The 21978-nt window shown below is 31.7% G+C and overlaps 1 protein-coding gene across 1 annotated transcript; it reads right to left on the reverse strand.

Moving 5' to 3' along the window:
- Nucleotides 1-18977: 18977 nt before the first annotated feature.
- On the reverse strand, nt 18978-21207 carry LOC140450562 (uncharacterized). Its single transcript, XM_072544218.1, has 2 exons — nt 21022-21207; nt 18978-19601 (listed from the first exon to the last, which is right to left on the reverse strand). Exons 1-2 carry the CDS (start codon nt 21205-21207, stop codon nt 18978-18980), a joined length of 810 nt encoding a protein of 269 aa, XP_072400319.1.
- Nucleotides 21208-21978: the final 771 nt, after the last annotated feature.

A 21978-nucleotide genomic window follows, 5' to 3' on the forward strand; every position in this document is an offset into this window, starting at 1 on the left:
ACTGGCAGTCTCTACTTTATCTATCCAACAAATGTACACTCATGGACAAAAATATCGAATAATTTGGAATTTTCCAAATTACTGATAATACTCATATAGTAGGCTGATGTACTCAATTGGTTTCAAATATTTTGATGTTTATTTTGAAGTTTATTCAGTTGTTAGTGTCATTCGTACATTTTATCATAAAAATCCTTCTTCACGTAAAGGAAAAATCATACTAATTCGGTTATTTTTAGTTTAATTTATTAAGTTTAATTAAATATTGTTTTGATTTAACTAAGTTTAAAACAAGTATCCCACCAATTCAGCACTGCGATGAAGTCCAAGTAGCATATATTGTAATTTTATACGAGGAAGGATATGCACAAAAAGGTGTAACATTTTTTTATATAATTAAAATATTAATTATTTTTATTCCTTTTACCCCCGTGATGATACGCTTATGTTCGGTTTACCGTCTTCAAAATTTTATTAAATGCCCGGAATTTCCTTGCGTCCGAAAGGTTTTTAATCCTTTCCGTCTTAATCCGGGTCTTTTATGATAGATTTGTAAATATTCCGAAGGCTCGTATAGTAATTTTTCTGTAAAGACCCAATCTCGGGATTTCATATTCCATCACGTTTGTAGGTCAGAAGTATACCGTTATGTTCAATGTTAATTAGAACTTTTTACCTTCTTAGAATACATACAGCTGGCCTATCATTTTTGGGGGGAAGATACCCTCACCTTTTCTTGGGTAGCTTGGTAAAATTTTAGAGGAACCAAGTCACTTCTCGGTGGGCACTCGTAGAGAAAACGACTTATCGGTGGGCATTCGTCGAGTTAAGATGCTTAGTTCACCTTATCGTATCTGCTACCTTACCGTCTCTGTGCATTTTCTTTATAAGTGTGTATACACTTGTTATTTTGAGTTTCTTCATCCTATACTATATTAGATTAAATATAGTCATAAATTCAGTGTTTAATCAAAGTACAGTATTAACTTCAGTGAATTAAAGCAGCAGTCGCCAGGAATTACTGTAAGTGACATAATTTTAATATCTCCACTATCTGGGCAAGTAACATGGTATAGCATCATATCATCTTCCATTATCTGGACGTATCCAACGATCATACATGTCATCAAATGTAGTTGAGAGTAGTTACTGGATTTTGCAGTCAATTAAAGAACATTCTATACTTTTTTTGTTACGAACCAAATAATCGACTTAACCAAGTGCGGTTTGGTTGAATCTTTATGTTTTCACTTCAGTAACTTTTTTGTATTTTTTGTAAATTTAGATTTTATTAATTTTTGTTATCTTTGGTTTTTGTTATAATTTTTTATTCATTTTTTTTTGCTGTAATATCTCGAGATACGCCAAAACTTTATTTGTGCATGCTTGTGTTATACTTATATCTTTGTAAAGATATTTTTTAATTATATTTCTGTCTATTTTTATATGTATACCACCATTTTATAGTTGTTGGTGTATTTTTATTACTTGTGTTGCATTCAGCAGCGTCGTAATTTTGTTGTTGTTTAATATATTGTTATTGTTTTATGTATGTATTTTATTTGTCGACTCCTAACAACGTTCCCTGATATATTTGCTTTTTACCTTTAAACATAACTATACCTTTGACCAGTAGAAAGATCAGGCTTATTAAGTTTCGTAGGTAAGTAAGTGTAATACCTTGTATATTTATTTTTTGTTTATGTAGAGTGTTGACCAAATTTATTCAATAATTAACTGTGATATCTTTTCTTGGGTTTGATCTCTGAACCTAAATTTCTTTCCTTATCTCTTTTCTTTTCTAAGGTTTCTTAATTTTCTCCTTAAACCCCAAAAAATTAAGTGGCGCCCTGTTCCCTATCTTATCTTATCTTTGGTAATTTTACCCATCTATCTTTTTGTTTATTTCTGTATCTTTTTCTAATATCTCCTATCGTATCTTTACTTATTTCGTCCGTTGGACCCATTCCTGGTTCCAAAAGCTAGTTTCGAACCCACGACTCGCTCTCCACCAACCATCTGGCTGCCGTCCGCAGTGTCTCCATTTGTGACCTTTCTAGCACCATCAAAAAAGGTTTCCGAGGTTACAAAGGTATCGCACGATGTCTCAGCAGAACTGAATCTATAGTTTCAAATACTCTAAAAAGATACCGCCAAACAGGAAATTTTGTACGAAGGCCGGGTCAAGGACGCTCAAGGTGCACAACCACAATTGATGACCGTTTTTTGGTTCTTAATTCTACACGAAATCGTTTATTGACATCGATGCACTTCAAAAATGAGCAATTAAATATTAAACAAGTTAATGTGAGTTCACAAACATACATATTTAGTGGAATATCGACAACTGGAAAAACGTTCTTTCCAGTGATGAGAATAAAATCCTATTATGGAAGCCAGATGGTCAAAACTACGTCTACAGAAGAGTTAAAGAACGGTTTGCCAGCTGCAGTCTCGCCCAGACCGTTAGTTTTGGAGTTGATGGCATAATTCTTTGGGAAGGTATTAGTTGGGAGGTACGTACCGTACTTGTGGAAGTGATTGGACGGATGACTGGTGATTCTTACGTTTAAAACATCCTGCAAGATCATGTTTTGTCATATGTTGGTTACATTGGATATGAAAGATTCACGTCAATGCACGATAATTCTCGACCACATGCCGCTGCCATAGTGAGTAATTATCTTGATGAGGTCCAAATTCGAAGATTGGATTGACCACCGTCTAGCCCGGATTTAAACCCAATAGAGCCCATCTGGGATCACCTAAAATGCAGCATACGACAAAGAAATCCCGTTCCAAATACGATAAAGTAGCTTCGGCTTGCTGCACAGGATGAATGGAATACAATTTCCCAAGAATATGTCCATTATTCTCATTGTTACTTTTTCTCCAACGAATCCACGCATTGACAGTTATTAAATCAAAAATATGGAAAATATATGCATGTACCATTTTTTGGATCTGAGTTTATTCCTTATATAATTTGTTTGATAATATCCTAACATTAAATCCAGAAGATCTACTCTCTCCATATACTGGTTGTAGTACGTTACAGCTTTTGGACATGGAACCATTATAAGTCTCCTTAATCTTTTTCGAAAGCTTTTAACTTCAACTGTTGGCATACTCTCAGCATATGTTGATAAAATGTTTACTAATCTGTTGTCATACCATGTAACAACAGATATTTTTGTACCATCAATTGTGGCGACATTTTCTACCATAGCTCCTCGGCCGTTCTTTTTTAATTCAGCCTCTTTTGTCATATTACCGTTTGGCACTATGTTTATTCTAAATGTTCATAGTGGTAACATACCCTGTTTCGTTAGATAAATTTGCAATGGAAAGTTGTTGAACCAATTATCGAAGAATATTTTGTGATTTAGATTTAGAAGTCTTGGTACTCTTGGTGTTAGCCGAAGAACTACATTTGAACTTATCGCTAAATCAAGAAAACCATCGGTTACAACATTGGTTTGGCTTCCTACAAAAATTTCATAATCGTAGAAAAATCCGCTGACACCACTAAGAACAAACGCCTTATATCCCCATTTGTAGTGTTTTTGCGGATTATATTGTTTCATAGATGAACGCGCCTTTGTTGGAATTATCTGCTCATCTATGGCTAAAAATTCCTCTTTTGGAACTTTAAGTAAATGCTTGCTTAGTTTATTTAGTAGCGGTTGGATTTTAAAATATTTATCATGACCAAGATTAACGGCAGAAGTAGCATTGCTGTTGTTCGCAAAATGTAAAAAATCTTTTTTATTCCCATTAATAACTTCTAGAGTTTGACAATTGCACTATTGACATATAAATGCAGGTTCCTAAAAACTGTTCTATTATAGCTTATTTTCAGAAAGTTTCAATGGTTTTTAAGGTCTTTTTTTTTTCACCGAATTTATAGTTTGATAAACAATATCTTTAGTTATCTCATTTGTAAAAAATAATTTAAAAATTTGTAAAGGGAATCCGCTTGTTGCAAGCCAGTTTGCAGGTCAGTAGAACCGAGAAATCTTATATCATCATCTGATGTTACCAAATTTCATTCTTTTCAAGTTGGATGATTTTTATTTTTATTCTTTATTAGATTATGTCGAAATTGGTCCAAAGAAATATCATCTTCGCTATCCGAGCTGCTTTCTAAATCCGTTTCTGGCATAATAATATCTGATTCACTATTATATATTATATCATCTTGATAGTCTGACTCTGGGGCTAATATAATAGAGGAAATATCGAAATCTAATAGCCCTTCGTCTTCACTACCATCTGGTATGTCCACTACTAAGAGTTACACCATAAAACTTTTTTGGATTCATTATCTACAACTAAAAAAAATAATATCTAGTTCAGAACGCATATTGTGCCATATTAGACTAGGCGGGATCTGTAGAAATTCAGACCATAATGGACTTTTTTCATAGGAAGCTATTTTTTGCTGAAATCCCTTCAGGATGTGCCCAATATCGATAACCACGATATGCGCCAGTCGCAAACCCTGTGCTAAATTTTTTAATTAACAAAATCTGAAAACAATTGAAAATTTCTCATTTTTTTGCTCCTAGTTTCGTTTATAATTCGGAAAATATTGATCCTAGAGAAAAAATTATAACAAGTTAAAAGTTTCGTTATTCAATTCTACACAATATTTTGTTAGCTAGAAATTGAAAATTTAATGTTTATTGTTGAAAAAATAGCAATAATTGGAAAAAAAGTACAAAAAAATGAAGTTAATCCTTTAAATGTTTTCGACTTTCTAAACTTGACTTACAAGCTCCATATTCCGCCTAGAAAAACTTTTTAATATGTTTAAAATGTGTGCTAAATTTTGTTAAGATCGGTCGGATAGGTTTTGCATAACAATTTTGCAATCCAGCCTACTGGATAAAGGAAGGCTTAAACTTTCAAACTTTTTTTTTGCTTATAAACAAATTGAATACCTTTATGAGCTTTAAACATATCAATTTCAAAATTTATAAGGTTGTGATACAACCTCTGCATTTTTTTATCAAGGAAAAAGCAAAATTGTTAAATTGTTTTCAACAAATAATGATATATCGCAAGAAGCAACCATTTTTAATGAAAAAAGTGCCACTAAGGAAGAAATTAAACGCAGCGGATGTAAAATTATATCGGCATTGTATATGGGCCACTCAAAGTGCGATTTTACATTAAATAAAATTCGCTACTTGTGCTTTAAAAAAGGTTGCAAAAATAAAAATTTTCAATTGTCCATGCTGCCACCAACATAATCTGCAGCTGAGCAACACTCGCTTCGTGTATATTTCCAAGTACAGCAGTGGCTTGAAAATAACCTGAATGCTACTGAGTGGGGGTGGGAACTAACTCAAAATGGTCTTGAGCCAATACAAACTGAGCAGGTATTACTACCTGACTCATTATTCAGAAATATTAGTTGCAAATGTAAAAAACTTTGTACAAACACATGCAGTTGTATCAAACATGGTCTCAAATGTTCTGACTATTGTCTTCACTGCAATGGTCAGACATGAAAAAATATTGAACACAGTAAAATATTGAAAGAAGTTGAACGAGATATGGATATGAAGTCGATGGATTCCTTAGATTTTCTAGAGGCACAAGATAAAGCTACAGATGAAGGAGAAGAAACATTAAATTTACAGATCGAGGATGAAGATATTGAAATGGAAAATGAAGGCTTTGAGGAAGAAATAAGACCTGAAGTTTCTTGTTCTTCCAAAAAAACAAAAAAATTATTAAAGAGTGAGTCAAAATAAAGTTTATTTATGAAAAAAAATTTTTTTCGTTCGCCTTTGTTTTAACAATTTAAATTATTTATTAACAATTTATAAATACATATTTGTTTACTAAAAGTAACAATTTACTTCTATGTATAAATTGCAAGCTCAAAAAAAATGCATGAAGAAAAAATGCAAATAGTTGTTTTTTAACATACAATTGTTTATTGCAAATTTCTCAATTTGCAATTAAAAATGGTATTTGAAATCCTTGTCGTCCGAGACATTGATTAAAAAAAAAGAGCAAAATTGGTTAACAAGAAGCCGAGATAGTGCAATTTTTAGCGCGCGCTATGATTTTGAACTCGCCGATTCACATTTTGAGTGAATGTCCCCCACCACCACCTCTCATGCATTCCGAGCGACATTTTATGCGAAAACGGTTTTTTATTTGTCTTTTTTATGGATGTTGCCATGGAGCGCATTACGTAAAACTTTTCATATAAAAAGTACTTGACAAGACGAGGGTATTTGTTTAAAAATGAGCCCTCTATCACTTATGGTTACACGGCCAATGTATGCCAACTTTGACCTTCAATATCTCGGCAACCAGTAAGCCGAATGTATCTTTTTTTTAAGAAGCAAAGAAGCGTCTTTTAATGTTCTTTAAGTGTATAAATTTTGAAATTGATATGTTTAAAGCTTGTAAAGTTATTCAATTTGTTTATAAGCCTAATATATATAAAAAATGTTAGAAATTTAAAAAAAAATTCTAGGCTCTCCTAGTGAACCGATTTGAATTTTACAAAAAGCGTTTGAAAGTTTGAGACTTCCTTTATGTGTAAAAAAATTTGCAACTATCTGAGGGCCTTATTTAGGGCCTACTATAAATTTGAACATTTGCGATTTTTTTCTAGTAGGCTGGGTTGCAAAATTATTATGCAAAACCTATCCGACCGATCTTAACAAAATTAAGCACACGTTTTAAACATATTAAAAGGTTTTTCTAGGCGGAATATGGAGCTTGTGAGTCAAATTTAAACAGTCGAAAACATTTAAAGGATTAACTTCATTTTTTTGTACTTTTTTTCCAGTTATTGCTATTTTTTCAACAAAAAACATTAAATTTTCAATTCCTAGCTAACGAAATATTGAGTAAAATTGAATAAAGAAACTTTTAACTTTGTATAATTTTTTCTCTAGGATCAATATTTTCCGAATTATAAACGAAAATAGAAGCAAAAAAATTAGAAATTTTCAATTGTTTTTAGATTTTGTTAAATAAAAAATTTAGCACAGGGTTTGCGACTGGCGCATATCGTGATTATCGATATTGGGCACATCCTGAAGGGATTCCAGCAAAAAAATAGCTTCCTATGAAAAATGTCCAATCCAAAACAGATCCCACCTAGACTATATATAAAAGAGAGTTTTCCACGACAGTGCATATTGTGGCATATATGGAACAAGCCATGTATTGATCAAAAAATACCCAAATATAAAGAATTACGCGAAAATACTTACAGAAATTCTTTTTGAAGGTCTATCCTTGATGAAATACTTTAAAATAAGATTCGATCTCTAACGGTTAGGTACAAAACTAAGTATTGTGCCATATATGACCCACTGTGCGGTAAGGGGTTAAATTATTATTGTTTTGTATTTTGAGAACGATTTACTAAGTAAAAATCGAACCGCTAACAATTTATTTTAAACCTAAAATGCAATAAAAAAAGTGATTTCTTAGAGAAATTTATAGAAAATCACTTAAAGTTTAAAAATGAATATTAAGAGTAAAATTGTATAAAAAATATAATATTGTATCTTTCGTATTGCTGTAATTTTTTGTATTGTTAAGTTACGTATATCTACGTATAAGTTTGAATAAATTAAACAACCTGGTGATCACAACGTTTATAACTACTTATTTATATTTCTTATTTTCAGCAAATATTCAGCCTTTTTTCAACTTCTTCCATTTTTTCTTCTTGGTCCCAAGTGCAGATACAGTATTGGACAAGGTCTAAAATGAACCTTGCATTTGACATCTATAATATACAACATTTTACTATGTACTAAATATATTTAATTGTTAATACTAATTTACTAAATTGTTTTTGTTTTTTTACTATATTTCGAAATTTTTCTTTAATGCAGTTAATAATCTCCCACACATAGTTGAAAAAAAAAACAATCTTATATACAAAAAGGCTAAGCCCTTTTCTTGTGCGCAATACTCCCCCTAAACGGTGATAGATAGGAGAAAAATGTTTCGAATAATTAAACAGATTGTTGAGTAGATTCCCCCTAAGGTTTAAAATTTAAAAAATTCGAACCGGTTTAAAAATGGCGGCCATAAAATGAATTTTTCCTATAGTAAAGTATAGGAATTCGATATTATACACAATGCAACAACGCGTCAATTCTCGAATGCTGGAATGCACCAACAAGTGTTTCCACTTAAGGAATAACGATAATGACCACTTAAAATTCAGGATCCCCCTGTCTCTGATTTTAATTTATGGGGTCTGTTTTACACTATGTGATGAGTTGATATTTTTTTATTTTTATGTTTAGTTAGAAAGTATTCTGTTTCCAACAAGTGCAGCGTGTGTGAGGTGTTGTGATTGATATTTAGAGATTTAGACTACGTTTTAAGTTTAAGACTTGAAGAAATAAATAATGAGGTAAGCATTACTTTGTTTTTAATTTATTAGTTAGAAATATATTATTAATTTTGTTGGGAATAAGCCACAATTTTACTTTAAATTAGGTTTATTTTAAATAAATAAATAAAAAATAAACTTATTATAAAGTAAAATTGTGGCGTATTCTCAAAAAAGTGGAACAGTAGGCGGTAGTGTAGACTAGCTCGGAGCATCATACTGTTTTCTGTATTTTTTAAATTTAAATAATATTTAAATATAAATTTAGTTAGTTAGTTAGTTAGAGTTCTCAAACTGACTTCTTTTTCTTAAACGTGGCATTTTACAATCTAAAATATGCAAAAAAAAAGTTACTTCCGGTTTTATTTCCGTTTTTTTATTTAAGAGGGGCGGAGTCTAACAATCATATTGTTTCCGTTTCCTAATGTAAATCTTCCTGAAAATCCTAAAAAACTACTGTATCGATTTTTAATTCAAAAAAATTGGCTCCATACAGTTTATTTTTAGGATTTTTGGAACATTTACACCAGGAGACGGAAACGATGGATCGTTAGACTCCGCCCCTCTTAAATATCAGCAAAACTTACATCAAAACTCGATGTCGAGTTGGTCCGCTAGTTTCTATTATTTTGAATTTTCAACTCCTATTCTTAGACCCATTAAGTTGTGGCATGCTAAATTTTTCCATTAATGGCCTGTATTTTTAGTTAACTATGTCTTGGGATTATTAATTTTATCGGTTCGAATACATTCTGAGTAGACTTCGGCAAATATGCATATTGCATATTTTGTATATTGTGCATATTTTATGCAAATATTTCATATTTTGGCATATTTGTATAAAAGTTTGCATAAAGTGCATAAAAGTTCAGATTTTTATACTGTATTTGAAAATTTTTAAACATACCAATTTATTTCAATTCTTGTATAAAATTTTGTAGTCATTTTAATCAAGAAATGATCTAAGTACGTAATCTCTACAGGTACAAAACATTTACAATTTCAAAGAAGATCAATTTAAGTAGCCCTCAACATTCTTAGAAAGTCTCGGTCACTGAGGCATTCAGTTATTGGATAATCGCTAAAGGTTCGCTCATTTGCATTTTATGATCTAATCCCCAAATCTATCTACAATTTATTGTATCTTAACAGCAGGTAAACGGCTAATAGTTTTGTTCCTAATTTAGGGATTTTCCAAAATCTCCCAGTTTATTGAATTAGGTACCTAAACATTTCTAATTTAATGCTCAGATTTGTAAATCATTTTTGTTTTGATATTCAAAGCGTAAACACTCGTTGTGCGTAACAAAAAGGAAGATTGTGATTTTATAATGCCTAAAACAACCAGTGCTTCAACTTGGATTAAACCTTATAAAGAGCTGTCTATGGATATGGGAAAAATCTACTGTTCAGTCTGTGGCAAAATTGTAAGTATCTAATATTTTCTATTAAATATCTAATATTTCATACATACAGGGTGTTTCCAAATGACACTTACAACGTTTGACTGTAGATACTTCTCGAAAAATTGAACAAAACGATATACTTAATGAGGGGTCAAACTTATTTACTTTTCGAGATACAGGGTGTTAAAATAAAAAAAAATTAAATTCTTTTAGTTAATAACAACAATAACTTTAAAACCAATAAACGTATTTACTTGAAATTTAGTACTCGTAGGTTGTTTTTAAATGAAAAATAGCTTCCTTTAGTGAGAAAAAATTGTCCATGGTACAATACAATGGTGTGTATTTAGAAAAATTTTTCACCTTTACTTTTTTTTATGAAGTCAGCTATTCTAAAACACAATTATTTTTATTGTAATTGAATTAACAAAAAAAAAACTTTTGTTGAATTTTAAAATAAGTTATATGATGTACTAATGGTTAGTAACAAAAACTAATTTGTGGATTAATACTGCATTTAAAACACTTAGCGAGTGTTTTGTTTTCCAAACCAGTTATTTGATTAACCAAAAACACCTTGTATATTTTTATATTTTAAAGGTTGGGTTAAAATAACCGTTTTTATTTTTATTTATAGATAGCATGTGAGAAGAAATTTCAGATAGACCAACATGTGAGAACTGCTTCACACATTGCAAAAAAAGGAAAAATAGGAGGAAAACATCAAACTTCAATGGCTAAATGTTTCCAATCTACTTCAAAAAAATTAGATGAGCAAGAAACTTTTAATGAAGACTTGTGTCGCGCATTAGTGTCTGCAAACATACCGCTTTCAAAATTAGCAAATGTAAATTTTAGTTCGTTTCTAAAAAAATATTGCAAACTTAATGTTCCAAGTGATAGGATCTCTAAGAAGAAATAATGTGAACGGGCTATACTCGTCGGTGTTAATTAATATTAAGGAAGAAATTGCAGATAATTATTTTTACATATCTGTGGACGAAACCACTGATTCCTCAGGAAAGTATATTGCTCATTTATTGATTGGTGTTCTTAAAGAAGATACCTTACCAAAATCTCATCTTATTTCATGCCAGCAACTTGAGAAAACAAATGCTTTAACAATTTCGCGTTTTATACAAGAAACATTAGCAACTTTTTTTCTTCCGACAACTATTCCTTCTAATATATTACTGCTTATTTTATCGGATACTGCTCCTTATATGGTGAAAGCAGGACAAAATTTAAAAATATTTTTCACAGATTTAATACATGTTACTTGTGTAGCGCATGGATTAAACAGAGTTGCAGAGGAAATACGAAAAAAGTTTCCTCTTGTAAATACCATGATATCCAGTGTCAAAAAAGTATTTCTTAAATCTCCTATAAGAATTCAACTTTATAAAGAAATGCTACCTAACATTCCTCTTCCACCACAACCTATTTTAACGCGATGGGGAACATGGTTAGAAGCAGCTAATTTTTATGCAGATCATTTTGTTAAAATAAAGAACATAATTGATACGTTAACAGATGAAAGTTCCCAATCTCTTTTGGATTCTAAACAAACTTTTCAGAGTAACTTGCTTCAACAAGAACTTTCATTTATAAAATCAAATTTTAGTTTTGTTCAAAAAACAATTACTCAGTTCGAATCACCAAAACTGTCATTGTTCGAAAGTACAGCATTAATAAAAGAATTTGCGTCATGTTGTCGGAACGTTAGAGGTAATATTGGAAAAGATATTTTAAAAAAATTTGAAGCTACTATGGAAAAAAATAAAGGTTACCATATTCTTTCTGAAGTAGTCAGTGTTCTAGCTGGAAATATTTTGGAAACAATTAATTTAGAACCAAATGTTTTGGTTAGTTTGAAAAATGCTCCCGTTACATCAGTTGATGTTGAACGAAGTTTTTCCATATATAAATATATGTACTCAGACAGAAGCCACAAGTTTTTGTTAGAAAATTTTGAACACCACTTGGTCATTTATTGTTACCATAATTCTAAATAAGTTTATTCATACTTAAAAACGATGTAGTTACTTAAAATAAATGTAAATCTTAATGAATAGTAGGAAATATTTAGTTATGTACACTTTTTTTTTAAATAAAATTGTTACTATTTTACGATTTTTTTATTTATTTGTATGCATATTTTGTAAAATATTTGCATATTTTCGGGTAAACACGTGCATATTTATGCGCATATTTTCTACATTTTTATTTGCATATTTGCCGAAGTCTAATTATGAGTGTTTAAAAGACCCTTTTTCTTAAAAGACGTTTTTTGGTAATTAATTATATTTTGGGCTATATTATTCTATAAACGAATACGTTTTATTTTAAAGCAGTCCATTCAAGTACTAATTATATATAATCCCTATTAAAATGTTATTGATTTTATGTTAAAAGTGTTCTAAAGTGTAATATTTTCTTACGAGAACAAATATTTCGAATCAAAGTACAACATTCCCTTCCCAAAATTTAATAAGCTTAGGCATAATTTATAAAAAGCCAAACTCCCATTGTAGTTGTCTTTGCCAGTTAATATTTAAATGTCAACATGTATTCACACGTGTACCTGTGTAGTTATTGGGAAACTCACAATTTTGTGATACGTTGTTTACTGTTCGTTATTAACCCTTCATTACGCGCGCGACCTGCCCGAACGCGGTTAGGTCCAATGGACCTATGATTAACTATTACTAGCGGATTTTTTAAAATATTTTTCTTGTTAATTTAATATTACAACATAAATAAATGTATTTTATAAGGAAGTAAATAATTAAACAACGAGGACGGCAACGGTGTACTAAGCAGATAAAAGTAAATATATTTTTCTCCTACTAAAATCCCAAATATTGCGATTAGTAGCGAAAAATAATTCACGGTTTGTTTACATATGTGAATTTAAAAAGGCTTCGTAATACCACAGTGAGAAATTTCTGGAAAAAAACTCGCTTTCGGTAAAAACTAGTGTTTGAAGTGATAAAAGTAAGTAAGGTTATTTACAATTCGAAACAGTCATACTGGAGGAACTCTGGCCGTTAGTTTTGCGACGTTGCCAAAGTTAAAAATAGTTCTGTAAACTGAGGACTCATAGGAACTGCATTTCTGAGCGGTTGAAGCGAATCTAGTTCCTTTCGCGGTCCTTAGAAACAGATATTATGTACATGGACAGTGATGATAACGCGTCAGAAGGCAAGAAAAGAAAAGATAGAGGGTCAACTTCACCTTTCCTGCAGAGCAAAAAAACTGCCAGAACTCCAAGTAAAATAAAACCAAAGGAAGAAGATTCAGAGGATTTGGACGACGTTATAAGCATGTTCAAGAAGATGATGGAAGAACTGAAAGAAATCAGGAATGAAAATAAGGAATATAGAGAAGAGATGATAGCGCTGAAAAAAGAAAATATAAAGATAAATCAAGAATTGGAAGAAACAAAAAACAAATTAACCCAGGTTGAAAACAAAGTAGAAAGAATTGAAAAACAGATGAAAAGAAATAAAATAGTAATTACGGGTCTACCAATAAACGCAACAGATGAAACACTCTAAAAAAATAACGTAAAAGATTTTATACAAAAGCACCTAAAAGAGGATGTCGAAATAGAATCTGCAATGAAGTTAAAAAACAATAGATGTCTCGTACAAATGAAAGATTATGGCAAAAAAATTAAGGTAATGAAAGAAAAAAGCAAACTCAGATTTCTTACTGGAGACAAGATCTTCATCAACGATGACATGACCGAAAAAGAAAGACACATGAGGAAGAAAATCTTAAATAAAAGCAAGGAATTAAAAGCTGAAGGTAGAAATGTAAAGATAGGGTACAGAAAACTAACTGTGGATGGTATAAATTAGGTATGGGCCGGAAATTGTACTTTCAAACGAGAAAAATCTAGAAATATGGACCCAAAAAACGGCATATAGTAGTGGAAAAAGGAAAAGATGGCCCATTATGCCAACGGACCCTAGCGATGAACAGGAAAATGAGTTTGAACATAAATAGCAAAATAAAAAATAAGAATATTTACCTAAATATTGCGACATGGAATGTTCGAGGAGTATACGAGGAGGGAGCATTAATTAACCTAATAGAAGAACTAAAAAAATATAAAATACACATCTCAGCAATACAGGAAACACATTTAACTAGAAACAACGTCGAAAAGATTGGCCCATACATGTTTTATACAAGTGAAGGCAATAATAGGAATTTTGGAGTGGGTTTTCTGGTACATGAAGACGTGGAGCAGGTAAAACGATTCGTAGTATAATCTGACAGAATGTGTGCAATTAGAATTAAAGGAAAACAGAACATAATATCGTTGATAAATATACATGCTCCAACAGAAGAAAAAGAAGAAGAAGTGAAAGATGAATTCTATGAAGAATTAGAGTCATTGTGTGAAGAAATGCCCAGACAAGACACTAAAATTATTATAGGCGACGCCAATGCAAAGGTCGGAAGAGAAGAAAAACATAACAGGGGGTGAAAGTTAACATTTGAATACAAATGATAATGGACAGAGATTAATCACATTCGCAATTGAAAACAGGATGAAGATAATGAGTACCCATTTTAGGAGAAAAAATATATATAAAGGAACGTGGAAAATTCCGGGGTCAAATGGAACTAATCAAATAGACCACATCTTAATACAAGAGAAGTTTGCGAACTTAATAACAAATGTGAAAACGTGCAGAGGGGCTGACGTAGACTCAGATCATTTTTTGGTTAGAATTAATATGAGAGAAGCAATAATTAAAAAGCATAAACGAAAAAAGAAAGTACAACGTAAATTTAACTTTGAAAAACTGCGAAAATTTGAGGTAAAGCAGGACTATCAAAAGGATATACAAGAAACCTTCGCCAAACAAGATAGTACTACTGTGAGTAACATACAACAAAAGTTCTTAAAAATGACAAACACTATAAAGGAAGCTACGTCGAAGAACATACCAAGAGCAAAAAGATTTTGAAAAAACCACTGGTTCAATGACGAATGCAGAACAGAGTTAAAAAAAGATCAGATTTGAGATTAAAAGTTTACGTTCGCAAAAACAAGACGACCTAAAAAGGTATGCCGTACAACGAAAAAAAGTAAAGAGAATCCTAAGGGAGCGGAAACGAAAGTATATGGAGAATAAAATTAAGCGCATTGAAGAAAATTACAAGAAAAATGAAATAAAAATTTTTTATAAAGAAGTAAAATACATTAAAACTGGGTACCAGGGAAAAACGATGAATGTAAAAGATAAGCAAGGAAACCTGATAGTGGATGAAGACCAAATATGTGAAAGGTGGAAAGAATATTTCGAAGAGATACTGAATGACGAAGTGACTACTGAAGAAAATTGTTATGTTCCTAGACCTCAAATAGTAATAGAAAAAATACCAAAGCCCACAAGAGAAGAAATTGAAGAAATAATAAAAGATATGAAAAACCAAAAAAGTCCCGGGGAGAGCGGCATTGTGGCGGAGAACATAAAATATGGAGGAGAGGTCTTAATAAACAAACTTGGTGAGCTAATACTAGAAGTATGGGATGCCGAAGAAATGCCTCAAGAATGGAATAAGTCGATTATAATTCCTATACACAAAAAGGGAGATAGAACTGAATGCACAAACTATAGAGGAATATCCTTATTAGAAGAAATGTATAAAGTACTCGCCATACTAATTAAAGAACGATTAGAAATATATATATATATATATATATATATATATATATATATATATATATATATATATATATATATATATATATATATATAGAAGAATCTAGGAGAATACCAGGGAGGATTTCGGAAAGGAAGATCAACAACCGATCAAATTTTTATGCTAAAACAAATCCTGACCAATTGCTATGAATACAACATTTCAGCACAAGTACTTTTCATTGATTACAAAGCTGCCTACGATACAATAAACAGAAACAAGTTAATAGAAACACTAAAAAAATTCCAAGTGCCAGAAAAAATAATAAGATTGGTAAAAATGACAATTAGACAAACCATTTGTGCTGTGAGATGCAACGGTACAGTCTCAGAAGAATTCGAACTGAAAAAAGGTGTTCGCCAAGGAGATCCGTTGTCTACATTGCTATTCAATATAGTTCTAGAAAAAATTGTAAGGATTAGTGGGATAAATAGGTCCGGTACTATTTTATACAAGGAGCACCAATGCTTAGCATACGCTGATGATGTGGTTCTCAATGCAAGAAATGGAAAAGTTAATATTAATAAATCGAAGTACATGGAGATCTTGAGCAAAGAAGGAATAAGCACCAGGGGATCCTTTAAATTGGAGGTGGAGAATGGATCAGTTGTAGAATTCGAGAAGGTGGATGAATATATGTACTTAGGTAGTCTTATTGATTAGACATGTAAAGAAGAAACTGAAATCAACCTGAGACTGATCAAGAGCAACAGGTGTGCTGGAGCCATGAGCAAAATAATTAAGGCCAAAGATATATCTCGTAATACAAAAATAAGAGTATACAAAACTATAATTAGACCCACAATGCTATACGCTGCCGAGACATGGACTATGAACAAAACCGTACAGAACACATTGGAAGCATGGGAAAGAAAGATACTTCGCAGAATATTTGCTGGAAAAGTAGTATAGGGAGAATGGAGAAGACGAACTAATGCAGAAGTGTATCAGTTGTATGCTAACCCTACAATAACAAATGTGGTGAAAAAACGTAGACTAGAATGGCTCGGCCATCTAGAAAGAATGCAAGGTAATAGACTAGTCAAGAATATTGCTTGGAGAGTACCTGAGGGCAAAAAAAAAGAGAGGAAGACCAAAAAAGATATGGAGAGATGCAGTGATGGAAGATGTCAGAGAGATGGGAATCAGAGATTGGAAGCTGTTAGCTAAGAATAAAAAACGATGGAAATTATCCATCCAGCAATGGGCCTAAAAGGCCTGTTAACGCTGTACATACATACAAATAATTAAACATTATTTTGAATGCGTAATATTGTCCATATATGGAGAAAAACAAAAAAAAACAAAACTATTTATGGAATTAATAAAAATATATTTAATAAATGAGAAAAACAACATATATATGTGTATAATATTTATTTACAGATTTAATATATATCTCATTAATATCTATTAAAACATTCCTCGCACATTTTTTTAGTAATCGATACTCAAACATAAAAATTTGCTACACCTTTCACAAGAATATTGAGTCTTGCATTGTTTCTTCGTTTTTTTGTAACAAGCTGCACAGTGTTTTCTTTTACTTCGGTTTGAACTATTTGCTGCTCGATCCCTTTCATGTGTCTCTTCTTGTTCAGGTTTATAACGTTCTAAAAGAGTTTTCAGTTTAGTCGGTAAACTTTGTATTATTGATCTCCTCTGTAAATGTGGAGTTACTAAACTTTTTGCCAAATTTTTCAAAAAGATCCGCCTCGTAATATACTCTGCCCCATTTATAAAAGAAATAATCATGGAGTTAATTCCGGCTACATTTAACAAGCGGTAAAATATCACCATAGGCCATCTTCTCGTAGCTCGTGCTGTATCATAAGTGGCATATAATTTATCCACAACGTCCACGCCTGATTTTGTTTCATTGTAAAATTGTATTATCTCCGATTTCTTATCTGTGTCAGACGATACAATTGAACTTGACGTGTGATAACTAGACAACAATACAACTGTCTTGTTTTTTTTTGGTAAAAGTTTCTACGATGTCAGTTGGACAAATATAAAAATTCAAAATTCAAACACAAAATTCGACACTCAAGTGTCGGCGCCTTCTGTAAAACATAGGCGGCGCAATAGAAATTAAATAATAAATTTTTATTTTTAAATTAAGGTCTAATATTTTGTTAAACAGTAATAATATTGTTAATTATTCACATTTCTTTATGAACTTGACACCAAAGATGATTAAAAGTTAATACCTACACATAGTCCATTCACTAACGGTAAAATATTGTAAAAACCACTGGGATGGTAAGAACCACTGGGATTTGGCATACACATATAGGTAGCTAACGTGTCAAAGAAAAAAAGTGATATGATATTGTGCCGATGTGTATTTTTGCCCTGGGGATGGGTACCGCCCCTTCTCGGGGGTGAAAAGATATACATCCAAAATAAGTCCGGAAGTGGATAAACTGACTAATTCTAGGCAACTTTTGTTCTATAGAGGTTTTTACTAAATCAATACTTTTCGAGTTATTTGCGAGTGAATATATTAATTTTTCAACAAAAACACCACGTTTTTGGACGGTTTCTCGCAAATAACTCAAAAGGTAAGTATTTTATGGAAAAAATTCCCTTAGAAAAAATACAGTTTATAAAAAAGTGAAAACAATGGTATATGTATGAAGTCTGTATACCCAGAAGAAGCAGAGTTATAGCTAATGAAAAATAGATTCTTACCTATTCGTAAAATTCCATATCGAATAACTCTACGTGAAATAATCAAAAAAAAATGTTTTTTTTTTTTTTTTAAATTGTTTAAAGAAATCTTTATTTTTGATTTTTAAAAGTTTCTAGCATCAAATGTAAGCAAGTTACGCTCAAAACAAAGTTGATCCCTTTTTTTGGTAAAAAATAATCATGAATATGATCCGTAAGTTTCATCGGTTTAAAGAGCTTATTTTTGAAAGATACTTACATGAAATCGGCCAATTCGTCTTCCAGTCGAATTGTCTCTTAGGTTATAGATTAATGGAGAGATCACATTTACTACGGTACACAGAACATATTTTTGACAAGTTGTGGAAGTCTTTGTAGAAATATTCACACAATTAACCACTATCACTATCCGTGTGTCCAGAACTTGAGTCGTCGTTTGTGTTTAAAACTACCGGTTCAATTGGTGGTAAAGTAGGATATTCTTTTTCTTTTACTTGAACATGAGCTACATAATTTTTCCAAATGTCAGTTTTGTTAAGTTCTTCGATCACTGTTCTTATATTTTGGCCAACAACGTCACTTAATTGGGGAGATTGATTTATTTTCCGAAATTTCTTTTTTACATCGGCCCATATCATTTTAATTGGGTTGAAAACACAATGATATGAAGGGAGCCGTAAAACCGTATGCCCGTGGCGTTCAAAGAGTTTATCTATTACATATTCTTTTTGAAAATGTTGTTGCTTAATTAATTGCAACAATTCCTTTTTGGTACATTAACTAGGTGTTGCCATGCCTTTGTTCTCCATAAATTTTATGATATCTCCCTTCTTGGAGCTAGTATTTGGAATTTTATTGTAGAGTCTAGAATGGTATGACGCATTGTCCATTAATATCACGGAATTTGTTTTAATATTCGGTAAAAGCTGTTTCGTTGCCCATTTTTCGAAAAGTTCAGCCGTCATATCCTCATGATAATCAGCTGATGACTGTTTAATGTTTTTGTCCGATAATAACAAGGCATTAGGTACAAACCCGCTCTTAGTTCCAGTATGTAGAATTATAATTCTTTTTCCTCTCGAACAAGGAGTACTCAAGCAGCACTTTTTGCTATCATCTATCCAGCCATATTGAACTACATCATGGGTGTCAAACCACGTTTCATCAAGATACACAATGTCTCTATTGTCATCTCGATATTCCTTTATTTTACGTAAATAATGTTGCCTCTGTATCACAATCCTTGTAGATTCCATAATTACCATTCTCTTGTCTAATTTTTTATAACTAAATCCGCATTCTATTAAAACACGCCTCAATGTATCAAGGGATTTATATGCATAATCGGGATATATTTTCAACTTGTCCTGAAGCATTTCCAACGTTGGAACTTTGTTGTCCTGATAAAATTCGTAGACATAGCAACAAATAACGTCTTTAGTGACCTTATCAATATTTTTAAGGTTTTGTCCAACTCTTTGACGTTTAATAGAATGATCACTTACATCCCCAGCTGCAGTAACACGTAAAACTGTCGTACGCGCAAGTTTGGTAAGTTCACATATATCTTTAACACAATATTATTTTCCGAAAGTGTACTATTTTTGCCTCTTAAACAGGAATATATATTTAGAATAATCCTTTGCGCTTGAATATGTAAGTCCATTTTTACAAATTCCCAATTCGTTGGTGTTGGATCTAAAAGAAATATTTTTACTTTTAATTGTTAAAAAAAGTAAAGTTTAATTGTTAAATCGTTCGTTGGATTGTCGCTAGTATTCTCGTTGGTATCACATTCAAATGGTCGCCAAAAAGCCATCTTTAATGTATTTACAACTTATTTCTACTGTCTTAACTCAAACTTAACTAAAACACAACACTACTGTTTGCACAAAAATATTAAAAATATACGTGAACTTGCTCTCGTACACGACGATACTGAATATATCGTTTAGTATGAGAAAGTTTGAGCGTAATAACTTCCGAAGAATTTGACTAATTACACTTCAGTAGTGCCCGATAAGATACCTAGAAAGTAATAAGCCACAGCTGCAATGTGCACAATACCGTTAGTGATCAATTACAAATAATGTTTATATTTCTGAATTATTCGGGACTGGACCCGAAAAATTCCTTAACTTTTATTGAAATTTAAAATTGATGATTAAAAGTATATACATACATAATGCAAATGAAATGTAATGTGCTTATTAATTTGAGAACTAAAAAATGAGACTACAATTTTACTATAAAAATAAAATAATTATAAGTTTATCACGACGACACTGTTATTGTGTTTATTATATGCTTGCCGCCTTTGAAACATGAGAAGCAATTTTTGCAAGATAACGGCAAAGCCAGATTTGGTTTCAGTGTTTAGTATGAGAAACCTGAGAAGGCATTTTTGACCAGATAACGATAAAGTTTGAGCGTAATAACTTCCGAAAAATTTGACCAATTACATTTCAGTATTACCCAATAAGATACGTTAAAAAGTAATAAGCTACGCCAATATCCATGTGGACTAATACCAGGAGTAATCAATAATTACAGAATTACAAAGATTTAGGTATCTTCATTTCTATGTTTGCCGTAGAATTACTGACCGGACGCCAAAAATTGTTCTTTCCCAAATTATATCGTTTCTACTTTACATATGATACGTTTATACAAATGATACAAATTACGTAGTTATGATACAAATATGATTTGGTACATATGAAGTGTCTCGTGTTTAGTATAACCAAATAAGCTATCATATTTATTGCGATTTTTGAGCAATGCAAAATCTGCCGGAATTTCTCTTCGATTTTTCCTCACGGTTCCTACGAAGGACAATTTTTGTTTTTCCAGTTCTTTTATAAGGTTTAAACTCATTAACCAATTATCGGCAGTAATATTCCTGCCTGTACCGAAAATTGGTTCTGCCAACCTGCCTACAATTGCATCTGCAGAATTACTCTGCCTGTAAGGTCCTTCCGGTTGTTGCCCGCAATAAATTTCCATATTATAAGTATAAAAAAAGTTTTGCATCACATAAAGAGAATATCTTGATTCCGTACTTGCTCGGTTTGGATGGTATGTACTGTCTAAATCCGCGACGTCCTCGAAATCCTGGCAGCATTTCATCAATTGTTGTGTTTTATCCAAGGCTATAATATGTCTTGCAATTTACCAAAAAATAGTTAAAAAGATCTCTCACTGAAGCTAATCTATCTGTTGCTTGTCTTTGAGGCCGTGTGGTTTTTTCATCGAAACGGACACATCGTATAAGAAATCTAAATCTTTTTTCAGACATTGTCATTCTAAAAATATTTATACTAAAGTCATCAGCTGAAAAATAATCTGAAAGGTTTTGGTGACCACCTTTAAAAAGCCCTAACAAATACAGAAGGCCTAGAAATGCCTCCATTTCTATGCTATCTGTTTCTCTACAGTCGCTTATACGCGCAAACTTTTCATTCAAACCATTTATATAAATATTTGTTTTCTCCACCAGTATAGACAATATTCGGTCATCAAAAAATAATCCCCAACAATCCAGTTCACTTCTGACGCCTTTTGCGATTTGGCTTACAACACCTGGCAATTTTACTAAAATATTATGCGGAGGAGTTTTAGTTATTGCCCAGGGCCTCTTCCTCCATTTTGTTCCACCTCGACCTGCAATAATAGCATAATTTATTGTTAACAATTTTTATTTAATATTTTGAGATAAGAAATTGTATTTAATAAAAAATATACTGCCCGATTTTCACAATTTATTATGTATTATAC

This window comes from Diabrotica undecimpunctata, chromosome 9, assembly GCF_040954645.1.
Source record: "Diabrotica undecimpunctata isolate CICGRU chromosome 9, icDiaUnde3, whole genome shotgun sequence".
Taxonomy (NCBI): Eukaryota; Metazoa; Arthropoda; class Insecta; order Coleoptera; family Chrysomelidae; genus Diabrotica; species Diabrotica undecimpunctata.